The sequence below is a fragment of the Rhinichthys klamathensis genome, unplaced genomic scaffold (genome assembly GCF_029890125.1).
Source record: "Rhinichthys klamathensis goyatoka isolate OS25496 unplaced genomic scaffold, OSU_Roscu_1.1 h1tg000409l_1, whole genome shotgun sequence".
Taxonomy (NCBI): domain Eukaryota; kingdom Metazoa; phylum Chordata; class Actinopteri; order Cypriniformes; family Leuciscidae; genus Rhinichthys; species Rhinichthys klamathensis.
The window spans coordinates 161556-183349 of record NW_026606909.1 but is presented as its reverse complement, the minus strand read 5'-3'; the positions used below and the strand labels follow the sequence as shown (position 1 = coordinate 183349).

The 21794-nt window shown below is 38.5% G+C and overlaps 1 protein-coding gene across 1 annotated transcript; it reads right to left on the bottom strand.

Annotated features, from left to right (window-relative positions):
• Positions 1 to 5218: 5218 nt before the first annotated feature.
• On the bottom strand, positions 5219 to 21548 carry LOC130070509 (GTPase IMAP family member 3-like). The gene is made up of 4 exons (XM_056234924.1): positions 21451 to 21548; positions 21281 to 21367; positions 20322 to 20872; positions 5219 to 5296 (listed from the first exon to the last, which is right to left on the bottom strand). Exons 2-4 carry the CDS (start codon positions 21357 to 21359, stop codon positions 5219 to 5221), a joined length of 708 nt encoding a protein of 235 aa, XP_056090899.1. The 5' UTR covers positions 21360 to 21367; positions 21451 to 21548.
• Positions 21549 to 21794: the final 246 nt, after the last annotated feature.

Genomic DNA, 21794 nt, shown 5'->3' with positions numbered 1-21794 from the left:
GCAGACTCAAACCGACTCAAACTAAGCTTGATGACGTGAGCAACCTGTCTGACAGACGTTAATCTTCTAGTAGCTGTGCGTGAAAATTGCCAACGTTAATCTTGCAGAGACGGGGAACTTGAGCAAAGAGTTCTTTGGCGTGAGTGAGCAGGAGTAAGTATTCCGTTGCTTTTATGGACTCATTATCTATAGGCTTCTCCCTTGACGGGACGTCCCCCCGATTGCCTGCGAGCTTCTCCTCCTGTCTGTACGGTCATTTCTGTACAGCGCGACAGAGAGTCGAGTGGTTATGACGCAATCGTTAGCCTATTTTTACTAAATCTGTTTCTACGGGGCCATAATGTAACATAGAAGGTAATGGAGCCCTTTATACATTGTCGTGTTTCTTTAGAAATAAATAATGGACAAATGGAGTCTTTAAACGCCTCCGATGTAAAGTTATTCGCTGTCAAAGTGACGCCAAAATGAATGGGAGTCAATGGAAATGCTAACGCAAGTGAAGTTCTGCTACAACATGGCGACACCCGGCCGGCTTCAACTTCCGGTCGATGGATTACCCCCTTGGCAGGAAGTAAAGCCGCGAAATCAAGGCCCCGCCCCCACTCTCGCTGAATCAATCGTAAGCACACGCCCCGCACTTTTCTTAAGTGCCCTTATCTGCTCCGTTCCTCTCCAATGATGTCTGCTGATTGCAGTACCTCGTTAAAATAAGGTAAATACAACTACTAACCACCTAGTCAACATTATGAAAAAAATTCCGTTGGTGCTTCAGTGACTACTTCACACAGAGAAGCTGTCAATCATGATGTCACAGCACCGTTTTTATAGCATCAAATAACTAACTAAAAACAAACTTATTTTAAAAACAAACACTTAAAATTACATCAACGCGATAGAAACTACAGTAAATGACAGAAACTATCTTTAGAAAAAAGATATGTGAAGTGTAATTTAATTCGCCTTTGGCTAGGCCCCGCCCCCCTTAGTTACTGTTGCTACGTCCGACAAACAAACTTCATCTGGGCTCTGGTATCAACATGGCTTATGCTGTGACAGCTCTTCCTGCTGAAATTTTATCAAACTTTTATAAAGCAGCAAATAAAGTGTCCGATAGAAGTAGTCAAAAGGGGCTGCGATATACGTTTGAAGGCATACGTTCATGACATACAGGTGAAACGCAAGGAACAACAAGGCATCCAAAATAGAGGCAATGCATACCGGTCACAGTCAAAAAATGAACCACCGCATATCGTACTAATCGAGACGGAGGCTGGGACTAACAATATCAAGGAGCAACACTGTTCATGCAAAGCTGGGTAGGTCTCTATTCACTTCTATAATCGTTATTACAAAGCAAACGGACTACGCGAGTATAACGTTGTATTTATTAGCAGCGTGTGCTAGACGACACTTTTAGTTGTCAGGATTTGACTTCGGTTTTGGGAAGGGAAAAAAACGCACACCCCCCTCCAACCTCTCTGGGAAACGCGTATCTGTGTTACAAATGCCCCAGGCACAACGTTTAACCATATTTTTGATAAAACTACGACGGTAATAGCCTGCCGAGACCAAAAATATGAGACGGCTGTGTTAAAGTCAATGGAGCGCTGTGAAAAAGTGTCGGACCTCTGTGGGAGCTCGTTCTTGGCTGCGCTGTGATTGGTCAATCTACATTCTAGGGTGTGGCTTAGCCAAAGGCGAATTGTTTAGTTGGTCTCATGTCCCGTTGAATAACATGGGAAGGCGGGGTTTATGACCTATACTAGGACCGGTCACCGGGGGGCGATCGAGACGTTTTGGCTTCACTTTTGAGGGCGTGTGCGGCACGCTTGGTCTGTTGTATATACAAGTTATCATCACATTTCTGGCAAAATATATTCTTGTGCAATGTAGTTACAGGGTAATTTTGACATCTGTGGGTTGTAAATTAAACGTAGCCTATATAAATAATTTGCTTGTATATCTGGTTGTACCCCTTATTAATTTCGGTTTACTTACGCAGTTGTTTGCGGGTCGTAATATTAAGTTTTACCCAACTTCCTTACTTGAATGAAAGTACAGATACTACTGGTCAAATATTGCTCCGTTACAAGTAAAAGTTGTAAAGACCGATTTTTACTTAAGTAAAAGTACAGAAGTACTCGTTAAGTACTCAAGTATCAAAAGTAAACGGTAAATGTCAATACATTGTTTTATTATTATTGCATTGTTGTATGTAATTCTTACAGTGCCGTATGCGTCTGAATCTATGCTTGCCCTCATATCAATATCACATTATTTCTAGAACACAGTTCCAGTAGTGGGATTGAATGTGAGATTGGATGAGTGTGACTCAATGACGTCCACAATGGTTTCGGACACACAAATGGCTGTTTCCACAAATATTGCCCTATTTAAAAAAAAAAAGCCTTTTAGTATGAATATGTTAGCCTTACTGTTATCTATAAGCCAGTGTGCTCCAAAACAATGACAAAATTCACATTTAGAAGACCAAACCCAACGGTGAAAATGAAAATCAGGTTGACGTCAGAAACCAACATCAGTCAAGTTCTGACGTCAAACCGACTTTCCTTTTTACACACACACACACACACACACACACACACACACACACACACACACACACACACACACACACACACACACACACACACACACACACACACACACACACACACACACACACACTACTTTCTACTCAATGACCTTGACAGAAATGTGTGTAAAAAGTACAATATTTGTCTTTCAAATTGTAGTGAAGTCCAAGTAAAACGTTTCCAGAAAAAAATAATACTAAAGTAAAGTACAGTACTCAAGTAAATGTACTTTTTTACTGTCCACCTCTGGAACAGAGAGACACAGGAACGATGGAGCAGCTTTTCACATGCATATATATATATATGTATATCACTCATATGTGTGTGAGATAGACCAAAAAACAATACAAGTAGCCTACAGCTAATTTTGCCCCAGAATTCAAATATTTGTGCCTCGCTTTAGTGTAAACTACAACATCACACTCTTCTGATTCTTGATCTTCCAGATTCAAGACAATTAAAATGGCGTGAGGAGTAGGAGACGAGAGATTCCCACACTCGAAGGATTCTCACAATCAGGATTCTTACATCATCATCTTGAGAAGCTGGACGGGAAAGGTAAAAAATTCAAATATCGGGGTTAATCATAAAAATGTTTGGATGTGACTTTAAGGTTTTTTTTTTTTTTATGAAAAGAACGTTCATGGTCTTAATGCCATTATCTTGGATTTAATTCCCAGAGAACACACAAACTGCGTGAATGCGTAATGTGTGAAGTCGTGGATGTGCAAAACGAGTATTTGTGGTTAAAAGTCTATAAATGTTAATTTAATGGTTTGGCTAGATAAGACTCTTGTTCCTCGGCTGGGATCATGTAAAGCCTTTGAAACTGCAATTTGGACCTTCAACCCATTGGACCCCATTGTAGTCACTGGAGAAAAATCCTGGAATGTTAAATCCTTAATTTCTTTTCGACTGAAGAAATACATGAATATCTTGGATGTTGTGGGGGTGAGTAAATTATCATTCTGAAGTGAACTAATGCTTTAATCTGATTGTTTGTCACATTGAATATGTGTATCTAACAGCATACATTTAAATAGTTATATAAACTATAAATTAAGTTAGAATTAAGTTTATTATTAACTTAATTTAAACTTAATTCGAGGAAAATTAATAAAAATCACCAAACAACATAGAGGTAAGCAGATACTAACCATCTGAAGATATCATTATGAAAAGCAAGAATTGATATAAGGAGCCATTTTTGGTTTTGTCGTGGTTAATTTCATTTTGTAACTCGAGGTCTGTTTCACAAAGCAAGTTGAGCTAAAATCTTTCCATCGTTTCACAATTCTGTCAATTCTGTGTTTGATATTCAGGTTTGTGACTAAACTCTGAATTGTATTCACATGAAGGTGTGATGTTTAAAGAGAACAGCCAATCGAGATGGTCAAACAATTCACACAAAATGTTGGGTTGTTTTAACCCAATTTTGGGTAAAATATGGACAAATCCAAACATTGGGTTAAAAATGTAACCCAAGATATTTTGAAAAAACATGAAGGATTTAATGTACTCCACACATGAAGGAATATGAGACAACTGTTTGAAAGAAAATATCTTGAATATATAAAGGCACTATAGTCGATAGTTTGTATAACTCCACAACAAACTTAAACTTGTAATCCTAGTAATTTCAAAGGCTTAATATTCAAATATTATATACAATTTTTTAAAGCTTATTTATATAAAAGAAAATCTGAAGCTTATTAGTTGCTAAAATGTAGACTATATATTTGATTAAAAACGCATAATACAAAGCAATATTTTCAGATGTTTAATAGAAGTTTTGATCCAGAGCTTTAGCAACAATTATAATTTAGTCACTATTTGTGAATTCAACTGATGCAGTCAGCTTTCTCCAAATTACTATTAACAGTAATACATAAAGAACTGACAAAGCTTTCAGCAAGTACTTTGAGAACTCATCATCAGCCCTAAAATAAGAAAGACTGAACCAATGAGCACACAACCACATGGAAAAAACAGTGTAAAAACAGTAAAAGTGATCACGTCCTCTAGAGTTTCACTCTTTAAATCCCAATATGCCATTGTAAGCCCTGATATTAGCAGCATTATTGTCATCTTCACACCAAGTAGAGCAAACACAGTCACAAACCCCATTGAAAGTGTTGCCCCAATGGTACAACACAGAAATGACCCGAACACAAAGACTGGAGATTCATGACTCGTCATTTCACTGTGAAATATGAATGCATAAGCCCCGACTGTGACTCCAGGAGCCGCGTGACACGCGATGAGCACATCTGACCACGACCTGACGCTGATGATTGTCCCAAAGACCAGAGATGAACCCAGAATAAATGCTATTGCTAAACACATAAGTATTGGAATAATAAAAATATTTGCTATCAAATTCTTAATGGTATTGTCGAAGATTGGATAGCTGCCATCTGCTATTTCTCTGTCTCTAGTAAATATTATTGCTAGTGATGTTATGAAGGCCAAATTTAGCGGTATAGCAACATCTGGACTCAGAACATGTCTGAGATAGACCATAAACCCCACAAGCGCTGCAAATATTGCCCCAAAATTCAACATTTTGTCATTTCCTTCAGTGTAAACAAGAGCTGTAAATGAAACAAGGGAAATCCATCCTATGTGTCCAGCTGCTCCTCCAGTCTCGTTGAGTGTCCGCTTTTGAAACCAGACTGATTGTTGTCCAAGAGGTTGTTCTGTGTAAGAAAGGAAGAGATCTGGTTGAAAACAACTCGTTCAAGTGTTTTTGCGACGAATGGAAGGGAAACCAGTCTGTAATTCTCCAGATGTGCTAGATTTAGAGTGGGTTTCTTAAGCAGTGGGGTTACCCAAGCCTGCTTAAAAGCTGTGGGAAAGGTACCAGTGTGAAGAGAGGCGTTTATGATGTGCGTGAGTGCGGGTACAACTGAGGAAGAAATGGCTTGAAGTAGGTTAGTGGAAATTGGATCAAGCGGAAAGGAGTTTGGAGACTTCTGCCTCTGAAAGTAGAGAGAAGGAGGGTAGAATGTGTGTGTTAGCTGGTGAAAAGTGTGTCAGTTTGTGGATTGGTAAACTGGCCACTGATGGTGGTTTTATTTATGAAGAATGTGGCAAAATCATCAGCTGTTAGGGTTGATGGAGGAGGGTTGAGAAGAGAGTTCAGTCTGGTTTTAAATCTCGTCACAGTACGGAATCTGCACTTTTAAGAGTCATGAATGATATATTGCTGACCACTGATACCGGGCAATCTGTGGCTTTGGTCTTGTTAGATCTTAGCTCTGCTTTTGACCTGGTCGATCACAATATTTTAATTCCTCGTCTTGAAGCGTGCATGGGTTTTCGGGGTACGGTGCTACAATGGTTCCGCTCGTACTTATCTAATAGGACTTACTCTGTCCGTATTGGGCAACAGTGTTCTTCCGAAATGAAACTGGGGTCTGGCGTTCCTCAGGGTTCTATTCTTGGCCCGGAACGGTTTAATCTATACATGCTCCCCTTGGGTTCAATTTTATCTAGACATGGGGTTTCTTTCCATCTGTATGCCGATGACACTCAAATGTACTTGCCTTTGAAGCGGGATGACAAGCTTGCTTTAAAGCCAATATTGGACTGTCTGGATGAACTGAAACTCTGGCTTTCTAGTAACTTCTTGAGTCTCAGTGAGAGCAAAACTGAAATTATCTTGTTTGGGCCCCAATGATCGTAGTACTCATGATTTTGATCTACAAACCTTGTTACCATATAGCACCACCTGTGTTCGGAATTTGGGGGTCTGGTTTGATAACAACCTTAAATTTGATAAGCAGATAAGTGCTGTGGTTAAGTCCTGTTTCTTTCACCTCCGTCTTTTAGCCAAGGTTAAGCCCTTCTTGTCTGCTAAGCACTTTGAGATCGCCATACATGCATTTGTAACATCCAGATTGGACTATTGTAATTCTTTATATATTGGTGCCCCTCAGAAATGCATCACTCGCTTACAATTAGTCCAAAATGCAACTGCACGCCTTCTCAAAGACAAGCGTAAATTTGAACACATTACACCAGTGCTGATCTCGCTTCACTGGCTCCCTGTTAAATTCAGAATTGATTTTAAAGTTCTCTTAAGCCTAGTTCACACTACATGATTTTAAAACGTCGGGCTGAACTGTGCGGTTCACACTACATGACTTGCTCTCTGTGAAATCAGGAGTGTTCAAGTTGTTGAGCTAGCTCACACCACACGACACAACGTGATTGATCCGCAACAGGAGGTAACGCACTACACGAGTTGACAACAACTCTGTCACCCTACGATTCTATGTTGTCTACAATCCACCTTTTGTCACGAAAAATCACGCGATAAAACGAAACCGGAAATGACGCGAAACAGCACGCGCGCCAATACCCAGCGAAGACGACAAAGAAGAACACAACACGCGAGCATGCCTTGCTCTGATTGGCTGTAGCTCATGACATCACGTGAGCTTGAGTCGTGCGACAGCTCTGGATATCTAGCATGCTAGATATTTTTCTGGGCTCGGCGAGGCGTCTGCGAGCGTCTTTGATGCGTCGTTGGCTCTTTCATACTAACAGATTGGCGAGCGTTCATCGCCCGCTAATCTCCCGCGATTTGCACGCGATAACACCCTGACCTGTCGGCGAGCTCAACGAGCAATCGGGCTTAAATCGGGCTTAAAAACATGTAGTGTGAACTAGGCTTTATTTGTTTTTAAGTCATTACAGAATTAGTCTCCACAGTACCTATCTGAATTACTTCGCCCAATCACACAGTCAAGATCACTCAGATCGGGGAACTCTAACTTACTATCTGTCCCTCGAACCAGACTAAAAAATAGGGGTGATCGCGCCTTTGCAGCCTTCGGACCTAGGCTATGGAATAGCTTACCGGCTCACATCAGATCTGCCCAAACTCTGTCAATTTTTAAATCTTCTTTGAAAACTCATTTCTTTTCAATAGCTTTTAATATATCTTGATGTGTGTGTCTTTACATTGTACTTGTATTGTATGTATTTTGGCCTTGTTAAGCACTTTGGTCAACGTCAGTTATGTTTTTAAATGTGCTATACAAATAAAATTGTATTGTATTGTATTGTAAGAGAGGGTTTTGAAAAGCATGCGAGAGTCAGAAGATTTGATAATTTTGTTGTGATAGTCATTTTAACAGTAGAGATATCAGCAGAGAAGAAAGAGAGGAGGGATTGATAAAGACCAAGGTCAGTAAGATCTTTCGATTTGCGCCACTTCCTCTCTGCACCCCTGAATTTAGAACGATGTTCGCAGAGAACATCAGATAACCAGGGGGCAGAGGGGGTGTGGTGCGAGCTGGCCTGGAGGAAAGGGGGCAGAAGTTGTCCAATCAGGATGTTAAAGTGAAGAAAAGAGTATCAGTTGCACTGTTAGTATCTAGTGTTGAGAGCTGATCAGGTGGAGGAAGTGTGGATGAGACCAAAGAGGATAGGCGAGAGTGAGCGTAGGTTCTGCCGAAAGGTGACCCGTGGAGGAGTGTGTGTTGTGTAGCAGGTTGAGGTTGAGAGTGAGGCGAAAATGACCTGAGGTGTGCAGTGGAGTGACCAGTGTATGGTCAGTGGAGCAGTAGAGCGTGCATAAATAAGGTCCAATCGGTTACCTGATTTGTGAGAAGCCGCAGTGAATGCTCGTTTAAGGTCAAATGAGGCAAGCAGAGTGTGGAAATCAGCAGCCTGAGATTTTTCTCGGTGGATGTTGAAGTCTCCAAGAACTATGAGAGGAGTACCATCCTCAGGGAAGGATGAGAGTAGCACATCAAGCTCCTCCAAGAAACTGCCACGCTGACCTGGGGGACGATAAACAACTACAAAATTGATTTTAATAGGACTAGTGATGGTAATTGAATGTGATTCAAATGAGCTGTTGTCACACAGAGGTGGTAAAGGATAACATTTCCAATCGTTTGAGATGAGCAGACCAGTACAGAAAGTAAAGTTAGTGGAGAGGGCCGCAGATGTGGCAGTGTCCTCTGGTCTGATCCAGGTCTCAGTCAGGGCCAATAGGCTGAGACCTGAATGACTAGAAATAGATGTAATGAAATCAGCATTTGTTTACAGCTGACTAGCAGTTCCAGAGACCAAAAGGAAAAGATAATAAAGTACTAGAAGACACCGGAAAGGTACGCAGGTTGTTAGGATTGTACTGCCTTCGACTTGTAACATTTGTTTAACGGATGTTAGTAATAATAGGGATTTGAAAACAGTGTAAAAGAGCTCACAAACAGACATATCAGATGAAAAGTTGTGTAGAAGAGAAAGGAAACAATAAAATAAATTGCTACATGGCTTGGTTGGATTCTAATGTAGAATCCGGCCTGTTATTTCTTGATAAGCTAAGTATATCTGTACGTTCACACCGCCGCCGACTTGAGCTTCCAAAGCGGCCCGGAAGTCATTCATTTTCAATGGAAGCTGGCTTTTCTCAGCTGCAAGGAGTGTCAAATCCATCAGTGTCACGTTTTGGGCGTTTTGAGCGTCAATCAGAAAGTTGAAAGAAGCTCAACTTTATGGTAATGAGCTATGATGCGGTTCAGCGGCAAGTAGCGGCAAAACGCCAGCAACCAATCGGAATATAGACGTCCTTCGCGCTGGCTGATTCCGGAGAAACATACGATGTAATCTACCAAAACCTACCAAAACATTAGTTCCGAGAAAATGGAAGAGAAGCTAATAATCGCCGTTGCTGGGTTTCCTACAGGTTTCATATCATTTATGACATGACGTTGTTTGCTTATAGCATAGGTCGGCAACCCGCGGCTCTTAAGCGCCGCCCTAGTGGCTCCCTGGAGCTTTTTCAAAAATGTGAAAATGGAAAAAATATTTTTTGTTTTAATATAATTTCTGTAGGAGGAAAAACATGACAAATATTCTTAAAGTTTTTCAACGTTGTAAAAATGTGTATAATAATTATTTAATTTCAACATTTCTGTCAACGAAGAATTTACGTCATATAGACTGTGACACACGTGTCTGTCAGATCGGCGTGATGCTAGACTGGTGGCTGACAAACAAACAAACAAACCGGCGGGTGTGTCATGGGCAATGGATCAATGGGAAAAAGAGAAAGATAGCTGAGCACTCCCAACGCAATAGAGTGCGGCGCGGGACTAGATTTGATGGCCGAGTGCGAGCCCGGGCGCGTGCGGTAATGCACTCACTCTACTAAAACAAAATAGAAACGATTTACAGGCCAGAATTTCTATTCATAACGTGTTTGCAGCGTTGAGCGATATAGCCAATCACAGACATATGTGTTGATTTCTTGAACGCAATGGCCAATCAGAAGCATTTAAGATAGACTCTCCTCACCGCTCAAAACTGACGTTTTTGTTCAGTGCTGAATTCTGTATGCTGGTAAATCCTCTAATTATAACGAACAAAGTGTGGATATTATGAAAGATTCATTGTGCAGTCAGCTTCATTGATAATAACAGAGATGTGTGAGATCGCGATGAACTGTCAGCTTTTTAGGAATTATTAAAGGTGACCTATAATTCAAAATTGAATTTACCTTGGTATAGTCAAATAACAAGAGTTCAGTGCATGGACATGACATAGAGTGAATCTCAAACTGGACTGTTTTCGCGTTCTCATTTAATTCACGTTTATGAAAAACACCCCTGAAAAACGGTCGGTTCTCCACACAATACCGACTGTGACGCAATAGTCGGGATCATTAACATGTACGCCTCCAAATATTTGCATAATGCCAGCCCTCAATGCCAGGCGGAACTGCGCAGCCGAAGCATGGCAGTTGCTCAGTGTGGATGTACACATGAACACAAAAGTATTTTTTAGTTCCTTCATCTGAGCCTCTGGAGAAACAATGGGTTAATTTTATTTTCTCTGGAAATTTCCAAACATTTCACCGACGACTGTTTCCTCAACTTGGGCCAATACAGAGCTGGCTTCGGATCGAGCTACCAAGCAACACTTTCTGATGTGTAATTGTTCAAGTTCAGACAGGTAATCTTTCTCTCAAAATCGTTCAATACTGTTTATGCATCAGTAAGTCAAGCCAGTGACTAAAATATCAGCTTCACATCGTTTCTTTTAGTAGGATGAAAATAATCGTATTTAAATTGTGAACAAACTATATACAGAAAGCGATCAAAGAACAATCTTTCCACACAGCGCGAGTTTATCTGAACACTTGCCAAACTCGTTATGAAATCAATGACGCACGTTACTGCACAACGAAGCTCTTACTGTATTTACATCATCGTGTTTGCATTGGTGAAAGCAGAGAGAGTGCAGAAACTGCTTTGCAATGATAAGATCTTCATTCTCGCGATCAACAGACTGTCCTCTGCTCAATGCTCATCACGGCAACATTTTATGTGATGGGAATAGATCTAAATACTTTAAAAACATCTCACGATTCGTTAATCTCGATAGCTGTTATAGTAAAAACGTATAATAGCAGTAGTAAAAGTATTCGGGAGAGAGTTTCACATGTAATGCGTTGCTATTTCATATGCAAGCATGTCAGCCAATCACAGCAGTGGCCGCGGATACACTGAATCCCACAGCAGACACGCCCCTTCAAACAGAGTGTTCAAATCAGAGGCTAAAAGCAGGCTAGGAAAAATGCCATTTATTTCTAAATTATGATTATTTTTTATCTAAAAAACATACTAACATTATAAGGGTAACCCAGGAAACATTATAAAATAATAAAAAAAAACATTCTAGGGCACCTTTAAGAGAGCGCACTTTGCGCGCATTCAGTCATGGCAAACCATGCACGCAGTAAACTGCTTGCTTTTATGTTAAATTAAAAGTGGTTTGTGTTTAATGCTTTAATAACAAATAATTTATCAGGAGGATGTATGGTGGCGACATGTAGGCTAACTTGAAAGTATTTGGAGGTACAGAAAAAAAGTGTATTTGCGGGCGGGAGCGGGACAAAACATGCATGTTGCGGGCCGAAGAAAGAAAGTTGAGAACGTCAGTTATAACGACCCACGCATTAAAAAATGGTCGGGTTAAAATCGGGCTCATAATTACGTTTAATGTGTCGGGCCGGGCCGGGCCTGATTTTTTGGGCCCGATCTAAACTCTAATTTGTAGCCTACTTATCATTTTGATACTAATAAAGCTAATCTATAACACTTACAGCATGTGTTGCCTTCATTATAAGGCTTATATAAAGCTTTTAATTTTTTGCGGCTCCAGACAGATTATTATTATTATTTTTGGGTCCAATATGGCTCTTTCAACATTTTGGGTTGCCGACCCCTGGCTTATAGGGACTGCATGAGCGCAACTTTTATTTGAAATATTTACGTAAAGCGGGAATGCAGTTAATTTGCTCGGTGACACCGATTTGACGCAAATAATAATAATAATAATAACTAATCTTTTTTTCCCGACCAAAGGGGTTATACAAATGCTGTCATTATAAAAGGTTTCTTCAATGTATTGCTTTTTTTTTTCTTTTTTTTCTGTTTATTACATTTCATGTTGTGACACTTATTCTCCCTGCAACGTCAGAGCGTTCAAAGCGTCAACAAGCTTCCCCGTACTTTTTGACAAGCGTCCTTGACAGGGCGGCCAGAGCTTCTTTGACGCTCAAGTCGGCCACGGTGTGAACGTACCAGTTGCCATAAAAACAGAGCGTTGCCATGGATTCTAAACGTAGAGACGTAATGGACTATTTTCTTTAGCGGAAGCAATACAATCATTTTTAAATCAATAAACTTCTTTTTAAATCAATATTTTGAGTCAAATTATTGATTCATTTGGTAGGTAGCCATGTAATAAGCGGGATAATGTATAGCGAGGTGGTTGTTATAGCGAATACAACCCCTTACATCCCTTATAAAAAACAAGAAATGAATACTCAAGTGCCTTGTAGGTGCCCTTGCTCGGTGGAGTCGCACAGGTAGGGTTGTTGGGCTTTACACTCTTCGGTCTTCACACGAGGGCTGCCGCGGTGCACTAACTGTAACTTACACGCCTAATATCTCGTTATTGAATACAGCTGGCCACGTCCTACTACTTAGCCAAGTGAAACTCAAAAGTCACGGACACGGCACACAAACTAACTGACAAACCACGTCAGCGCGTGCTTTAAACACAGTCAACAAAACAAATTGTCCTAGCAACGAAGAACCGCGCTAAAATCTAATGAGAACAGTAGGCTAAATACTCATTCGGCGCACCCCCCAAAAAACTGACAGAATATCTGCAGCGCTGAATCTGGAGTGACCTCGGATTCCCAAAATCAGGATTCTCACATCATCGTCACGAGAAGCTGGAAGAGTAAGTTAAACCATATTGCAAAGAGAAAAAAATTTGGCAGAGGGAAAATAATCAAAGATATGTTCTCTGAAAACAAGTCATTCAAGTACATTGACCTTGTTGTCTTGTAAATGCAAAATTAGGCTGGTATTGTATGTCTCTTTTTATTGTATGAATATGAAATATCATTAACTATTGATTGATGTCGTATATTGATTGTGCACACCTGAAGGAAAAAATGACTGTAACTGTTTAAAAATCTAGAGTCCTAAATCAGATAAATAAGTAGGCTATATCAGGGTAATAGTGTGCAGCAGGGGCGTCGCTAGGCCCTTTTTAGAAGGGCTTCAGCCCCCCTAAACTTCTGCCTAGCCCCCCTAAAAATGTGAGATTAATGTAGGCTACACAAATTCGTGTTCGCTTCAGTCTTGTTATAATCAGATTCAGCGAGTTCTTCATCTTCAATCCGCAGCGGCGCCGAGCAGAGAGCACGTCAGAAAGGATGTGTGTGTGTGTTCATGTGTGTGTTCATCTGAGCCTCATTGGTCTGTCACTGCTCGTCAATGTCAGAATATTTGAGATGACCAATCAAATCAAAGTAGGCGAGCTTTATGTTCACAGACGCTGCTGAGCGCAAATTTGAGCAATGCGACTCGAGTGCGAGATAAGATGTAAGTAGCTAAACTTAACATTTCATATTTTAGTAGGTCATAAATGTTAAACGAATGACAAAATATAATCAGGCAAACTAATATAGTTTTGTCTAATTTCGCCATTTTGAACTGAAAATAGGCCTATGCAACGTGACTCGTGTAATGTAATAATTAGTTAACAAGAAACATTAACAAACCCGTTTTCATCATGTTAGGCACAAGATTAATAATGAATGTGTACATATTGAGTATATAATACAAATTGTAGCCTTTAGTAAATTAAAAAAGCTCAGCTTTAGGAGGGGAAGAGAAAGGGATGAAGAGACTGAGAAAAAAAGAAAGAGTGATGGAGATGAGAAGAGAGCAGGTATTGACAAATAATCTACTGCCCACTGACATGGTTTTAAAGTTATTTCTTATCCTTTTTTTGGTCTTCAAACTTCTTGAAATGCACATATCAGAGAAATAAAAAATTTGAACACCGACAACCTTAAATTTAGGACCTCTGTGATTATAAAGCCCTGTCTACGGCCATGTATTAGGCATACGATCGATAATAAATGTGTAGCCTGCATATTGTGAATTTATTTAATAAACTTAATTACCTTTAGTAGCTTTCAGTAAATAAACGCGTCTGAGAAAATGATTCATAGGCAAAATCAACCTATCAGTTGACCCTATGTTTACTTTCTTCACTGACAGACAAAAATGAAAAGCCTATATCAGTCAAAGCTCAGCTTTAGGAGGGGAAGAGACAGGGCAAGAGAAAAACAAAGAGAAAAAGAGTATGATGCTGATGAGGAGAGAAAAATTATCAGCTGCCTACTATCCAAGTTTTTTGGCCTTCAGAACATCTTAAAATGCACATATGTAGATCAGAGAAATCAAAATTTTCTCGGGGAGACCCCGAAACCCCCTATTTGCCCTACCTCACATTTGGGACCACAGTTATTATAAAACCGTGCCTTTGCATCGTAATGAAAATGGTTAATAGTGATCTTTAGATCCTAAACTAAAGTGTTACCTTTTTTTATAATTAAAAAAAAAATCATATTGGGGGCTTAGCCCCCCTAAAATGAAAATCCTAGTGACGCCCCTGCACTGTAAAAAGTGAAACATTGGATTAACCTAATAAAATTGAAGTAACCATTCACAATAAAGATTTTACATTGGCCTAATGTTCAGAAACCATTCAGTTCAAACTAATTTTCTGCATTTCATGCAAACTCTTTTCTGAATTTGTTGTAAATCAATATTTTAAATTGGCTTAAATGGAAAAAAGAAGGTTTTTAACAGACTTGATTTCATGCAAACTCTTTTCTGAATTTGGTGTAAATCATTATTTTAAATTGGCTTAAATAAAAAAAAGTGTTTTTAGCAGACTTGATCTAAATTGAGTTTTCTTCAATCTGAAATATTCATTCCAAATAATACAAAAGGCTTCACAATTGGCATAACATCAATGAGTCAGATCAAACGTTCTTTTAAATATTTATTAAGTCTTGAATGAAAATCACTGTTTTTAAGATTAGACTCTTTTTTGGCAAAACAAACTTACACTTGTAATTCTTAGACAGTTCAAGTAATCAGTTCATTTCAAATTGAATTTCATATATAGCAGTATTAAAATGTGAATATATCATAAGAACAATAATAAGAAAAAAGAACAAATACCTAAAAACAATTGGTCTGGTTCTCTCAGAAATTTTTGTCAGAAGAAATAAATGTAAATCAAATACAAAACATAGATATTGCCACATTCAGTAAACAACAAACAACTACTGAACTACTATTACGATGTAGTTGAGACTGGGGTAAAGGCGTTTCTCCCATCCTGTGTGTGTGTTCATCAAAGTACTGAAATGGAGGCTGTCAGTCATTCATTGACAATGCAGCAGAGTGCAGAGGCGACATAGTTAATTTCAGTTCTTTTGGAAATTTGAGGTTTAGCACATGCAGTCCAAATAAAACTGTTACAGCAGCTGCAGTTGAGGGCACGTTACTGAGGACCTCTGTGCTCTCAATGCTCTCACTGATGAAGATGGCCATTGGTTGCTCCGGCTATCACCTGGCATATCCTGGCGAGACAATACATAGTAATGAATAAAGAGTGCTAACCAAACAGTTGATGGAGTATCTCAGAAAATTAAAATATCACATATAACCAATAAAAACAAGGATTTGTAATACAGAATGTATGCCTTAAGAAAAGCATTTTCATGTTCAGTCAGTAATTGGTTGGAACACTATTTTTTCCACGTCAGTAATTGTTTGGAACACTATTTGTGGAACCACTATGAGTGGTTGGTAGCACTGTTGCCGTCTTTTATTTTTTGGGTACAGATCTCGTAGCCTAGGCTGCCTACAGACGCGTTTTTTTTTTTTTTTTTTTGACGGCCTGCTTATGGGGCGTGCAGTTAGCGGATCATGAGGATGAATGATCATTTATGTTTGTGCCTGCAATCGCTGATACAACCTTTAAAACAACCTGGGCATTCAGCTGTGCCACATGCAGATTGCCTCCATACTGATGCAGCAATTCAAGCAAAAGGAGGCCAAAATACCAGGTATTTAGTGCATATACGTGAACATAGCTATAAGCTGCAATCAACAGAAGTAGCACAAATAATTGCGTGAAATATATATATATATAATGCATGAGTTACACTTTTTTGTAACTTTTTTTTCTCAAATTACTGAACTTAGACTACATTCTAATTTTTTGTATGTACTGTATGTACAGTATGGAAGTATGTGCGTGGATTGCTGAGCGATGTACGTACCTGAATTTTCTTGATGAGATGGTGAACAGATTCACCAAAGCAGATGAATAAACATTTAAGAACTGATTCCCTCCTTGTGTTGTCCACGACCTGAACAAAATGCATTCATTAAAATAACATGCTCCTTTTTTATCACATACAGTAGAAATACGGTTTGAAAAAGACAAAGTATAATGAAACATGATAAAAAATTTGACCATTCATCATGGAGCATTTTTTTTTATAATGCCATGCCTGCCTGACACATTTAGAACACATTTAGCCTAAAGGTGCAAAAAGCTCACAATGTTAGTGTTAGGGGCATCATGCTCAGTATAAATCACTGTTTTATAAACCATAAACAAGGTTCAAAGTAGCCCCACACTTCGTTGGTAGTATAATTAAGGTTCTAACATTTGAAACAAGGCATTGATAACTTTGTAAGTGTACATATAGTTTATTAAAAAGACTGTTTTTATTGAAACACAGTAAAGTTACCTTGACTTCTCCAATAATCATTTGCTCCTGCCCTGCAATCTGTATTGAACGCAAAAACAACTTACCCGTGTCAGTGAAGACTTGACAGACAACCAAAACTGCCCAAAACTAGGAACCATGCCAACCAAGCAGCAGCTTTCCTAAAATTCAAATCCAAACAGTCATTAATCCGTTTTAGTTTTGCAGTTTCAAAGTGTAAATTTATTTTCCTCACATTAATTTCCGCCTTCGCAAATTTAATACATAAAACATAACGTTATAAAATCTGCGTTCATATTGAAAGCCGGGGGAGAGGCAGTTAGCCTGACTTTAAACTCTGGGCGGGAAACGTTAACGTTAAGTTGTTAGCTAGCTAACTTAAACGTCACTCCCATATTGAGGTGATTCATTTAACGTTAGCAGCTAATTGTCGTTACTCAAAACTCAGTCATGAATACATCGTTTTTTTAACAACATTCATCATTTTTTCCTTTCATAATATCCATTCAATCGGTCTAACGGTATATAATCTTAAGTTCTTGGATTTCCCTGGAAAATCGTTAGCACCTAGCTGTAAAATGGCGCGTTAACGCTACTTACCACTATAATGTCAAAATGAATGTTATAATAACTTCTAATCTGCGTGTCTGTTCATTAAAATGATATGACGTTAATACTTTTCAAGTATTTAAATGCTGAATGGTACCCCCTTACCTGACAAACGTGTCCTGTTCGCTTCGCGTTGTTCAACAGATGACTCTCCGACTTCTGCGCTCGGTCTCTTCTAGAACCTTCTCTCGAGTTTTCACGTGTGCGCATGCGCAAACCATGCTTTATCTAATAAAAGTCGTTTGATCGAATGTATAATTTAAAATTCATTGTAATGTTATAATTTTATATTGTACCAATCTAAGAAAATAGACTGAAAGACACATACAAATCACAAAATGTAATTTTACTTAACAATCTAATAATTTTAGGCTATTGGAATGAAAAAAAAAAAATCAAACGAAAAACACCAATGTTTTACTTTTTACAGTGTGGTGTGCAGTGAATGTAAACAACAACAATCTGATTTGGCAAGTTTGATATAAAGCTGAAAGGGGAAATGAAACTATCTGTGTGAATTTGGGCTGGGCAACATGAAGATAAATTATATATCTCAATATTTCTCTTTTCTTTTGTTGATTTACATTATATCTGTTCACATATTTGCTATAAATTTTTTATTGGCTGTATATTTTGATCAGAGGAACAATCATGCCATTATTGTGGGTTCAAGTCCAAGAGAAACTGATAAAAATAAGTCACATTAGATAAAAGTATATCTTACAAATGCATAAATGTCAATGCTTTGTGATTGACTTTTATGCAGGAACTGAAGTTTACATTTGAGTAAAATTTATTTAAACAACTCATTCTTGGTTAAATAGTGAAAGAGAGCAGATATTAAGATGAGATGTGACACGCAAGAATCAATACGAGGAGCCAGTTTAATTTTCTTCTAGCTAATTTCATCTTTTTTTCCTGTGTCTCATGAAGCAAGTAATTGAGTTTGTTTCAACTTGACAAAAACCAAAAAATCCAACCTAGATTCTTCAGTTAGTTAAAGGGTTTATGTCATACTTAATAACAAACAGATTAATAACAAAAACAGTCTTTATTCAGTAATACATTACACTTTTCCGCCTCGTTTCTGGCCACCTGAATTAAAAACTCTTAAGATTTCAATATAAAAATCTTAACGTCAGAAATAAGTATCAACATGCCAAGCCACAGCATGTGTGAGACTGCAGATAATCTCTGAATGAGGGAAACTGGAGAATATGTTTGAGCGAATGTAATCATTTACAACCTCGAAAAAACATTTCATCCATAACTTATTATATGGGAAGCACATCAGAAACTATTAAACGACTAAAATAACAATGAGAAAACAGTTTTCTTCAGAGCTGAAGTAATGGTCATTTAACAGATTTAACATTATCAAGAGCGATTGCCTTTGTTCAATTCCAACTGCTGTTTTAGTAGATGTTGGCAGCCGTTCCAAAGAAAAACATGAAGAATTTCAACTCAAATGGTTAATGATTAAAGTCCCCCTGTAGTCAATCATTTTATCCCTTAAAACTCATCTTTTATCACCAAAATTATATATTTAAACGTTGAACAAAAATTCTTCATACCTTAAAATAGCTTGAATGTAACACTAAACCCTTGCCTCATTTGGTATACGCAGTTCGATGAATATGCAAATTAGCCCCGCCTCCACTCACTCACAGCAGCTCAGAGATCCACTTCAGTAGCAAGTGAATGAGATCTAAACAAAGAGTTAATATAAAGAGAATTCTGTAATTTATGTTTTTATTTATGCATAATTATGTAGCCTAAAGGCTGATTTATACCCCGGGGGAGGGGTTCGTAGAATTGAATTTTTAAATTATGTATGTACACACACACACACACACACACACACACACACACACACACACACACACACACACACACACACACACACACACACACACACATATTGAGATATGGTGTAAATGACATTATGATATAAATGTTTGGGATGGTACAGAAATAATACAATTTTCGTTTGTTAGCAGACAAATTAAACAAACTAGTGTGAAAATATGTAGTAAGAAAGTTTATTTTCTAAAAGTGCACACTTGAAGAAACATTTGAAATGTTAACATAACATTAGACCAAAATCAATATCAGCATTAACTTGTTTTGATCCAAAGTCAGATTCTTTTGTGCTGTAGTCACTATTACCGGCTTCAAATTACTGTAAAAATATATTGAAATGATACACTGCATAAAAATGAAAATAAAGAACCAATAAATACACAACAGCATGGAAAAATCATGAAAAAAATAACAAACTTCACAGATTCTCTCTTTAAATGGGAATCCGCTATTGTAAATCCTAATATTTGCAGCATTATTGTCATCTTCACTAAAAACTGAGTAAAAACAGCCACAAACCCCATTGAGAGCATCACTCCAACTGAACAAAACAGGAATAACTTGAGTGCAAACACTAGAGTTGTCTGAGTCTGCATTTGTTCTGGGTTAATGGAATAAATTGTCCATAAATGAGCCCCGACTGCGACTCCAGGAGCCGCGTGACACGCGATGAACACATCTGACCACGACCTGACGCTGGCAACTGTTCCTAGGGTCAGTCCTAGACCTGATATGAACACTATACTGGGAAATGCAAAGATCATGATCAAATACATTATGATTTGATGTCCGTGTCGAGAATTCGATAAGTCATAGTATGTCACTGCAATTGGGAAAGTTGAGAAAACGATTAAATTAAATGGAACAGCAACATTTGGATTCAGAAAGTATCTTAAAGTGACCGTAAAACTAACAAGTGCAAACAGTATTTTTCCAAAATAAAAATGTCCATGCTGTCCTTTAGAGAAAATAAGTGCAGCATTCAGTAAAATAAGTAAAATCCATCGTGCAATTTTGACTGAATTGTCATATTTTAGTGAGAAGAGCTGATTTTCTTCATGCACATCTTGTCTGGTCTCTTCTGTTTTTAATGTGTCTGTCAATACCGAGTAAAACCCGTGAGCATTGAGCTGAACTAGCTTGTGTATTTCCGCTACGAGAGCTGCTGTTTGAGCAGGTTTGGGTTCAGAGTCTCTGATCATGTGAAATCTGCCTCCACATGCGTTGATCATTTCTCCAGCGATCCCTCTGGACGCTCCTGTCAAACGTTCCTGGTGATTTTGCTGCAGAAGAACAATGCAGTGCTGAAGAACTTCTGCTCCCAGCAGATCCTGGACTCGTTTCACAACATCACACTCTTCTGATTCTTGATCTTCCAGATTCAGGAGCATTAAAACGGCGTGAGGTCCAGGAGCCGAGAGAACCAGCGCTGTTGTGAAGCTCTGTGTCGCTGTGTCGTCCTCACAGAGGTTTGGTCCAGTGACCAGCATCATTCTACGACCCTCGTCTGTCATTACTGGAGTCTTTACAATCTCTCTGTCCTCCTGTCCACCGGCTTTCCTTCCTGACAGAATCTCTGCAGCGCTGAACCTGGAGTCGCCTCGCATTCCCACTATCAGGATCCTCACTTCATCATCATCATCATCATCATGAGAAGCTGAAGAGAAAGTTAAAAATGAAAATATCAGAAAGTATTATTTGAATTAAAAGTGAATGATCTACTAACTTTACAGTGGTTGGTCTCTAATATAATTGCTGAAGTAAGCCATTTTTTGTGTTAACCCTCTGATGCTTGTATTTGTGGTCAAAAGGACATATTTGCTTACCCACAAAATGCCATTGACTTACATTAGGCCTATATTACCACCCTGAATGCATGGTGTCCACTAAAGTGGTCAGATTTATTTTCAGTTATCAAAAGTAAACTACAACAAATTATGATAATTTTTAAGAAATTATGCACAAGAAAAAAAAAGAGAGAGAGACACGTGTGATTTAATAATGCATGCATCAGAACAGTAAAGAGCAGATATACATTTACATGACATTGTCATTTGTACATTACCTTCAACATGTATAGATGTGATGTGAAATGCAAGGATCAGTGTGAAGAGCCATTTCAGTTCTGTCCTGTTTAGTTTCATTTTTCAACCTGCAGAGTAAAGCCACTGTTAATCTGTAAATTTAAAATGTATAACCAAAGATATCCCTAAATTATGAAGCATATTTACTTACAGTACGATCGTTTCATTTAACAGCACTGACAGTGAAGTTGAATCCTGTTTGCTTGCTTTCACTTTTGACACCTGTGTGATTCCCCAGCTATATTTAGCTGGGAGTCGTATGTCCACTCATAATGAGTGTTGAACTTGGATTGTAATGGACTGTATTAGGTAAATATTCTATTTGTGTCATACAGTTGAGAACCTGTTACAATCGATTCGGTTCATAAGGGAGCAATCCGAATGTTTAACCCTCTGATGCTCTTCATTTCGAGGTCACAGCTTGTTATCTTCCCGGTCAGAAGTGACCGGGCACCTAAAAATGAAACTTTCTCCATCCCAGTAAAACCAATGCAA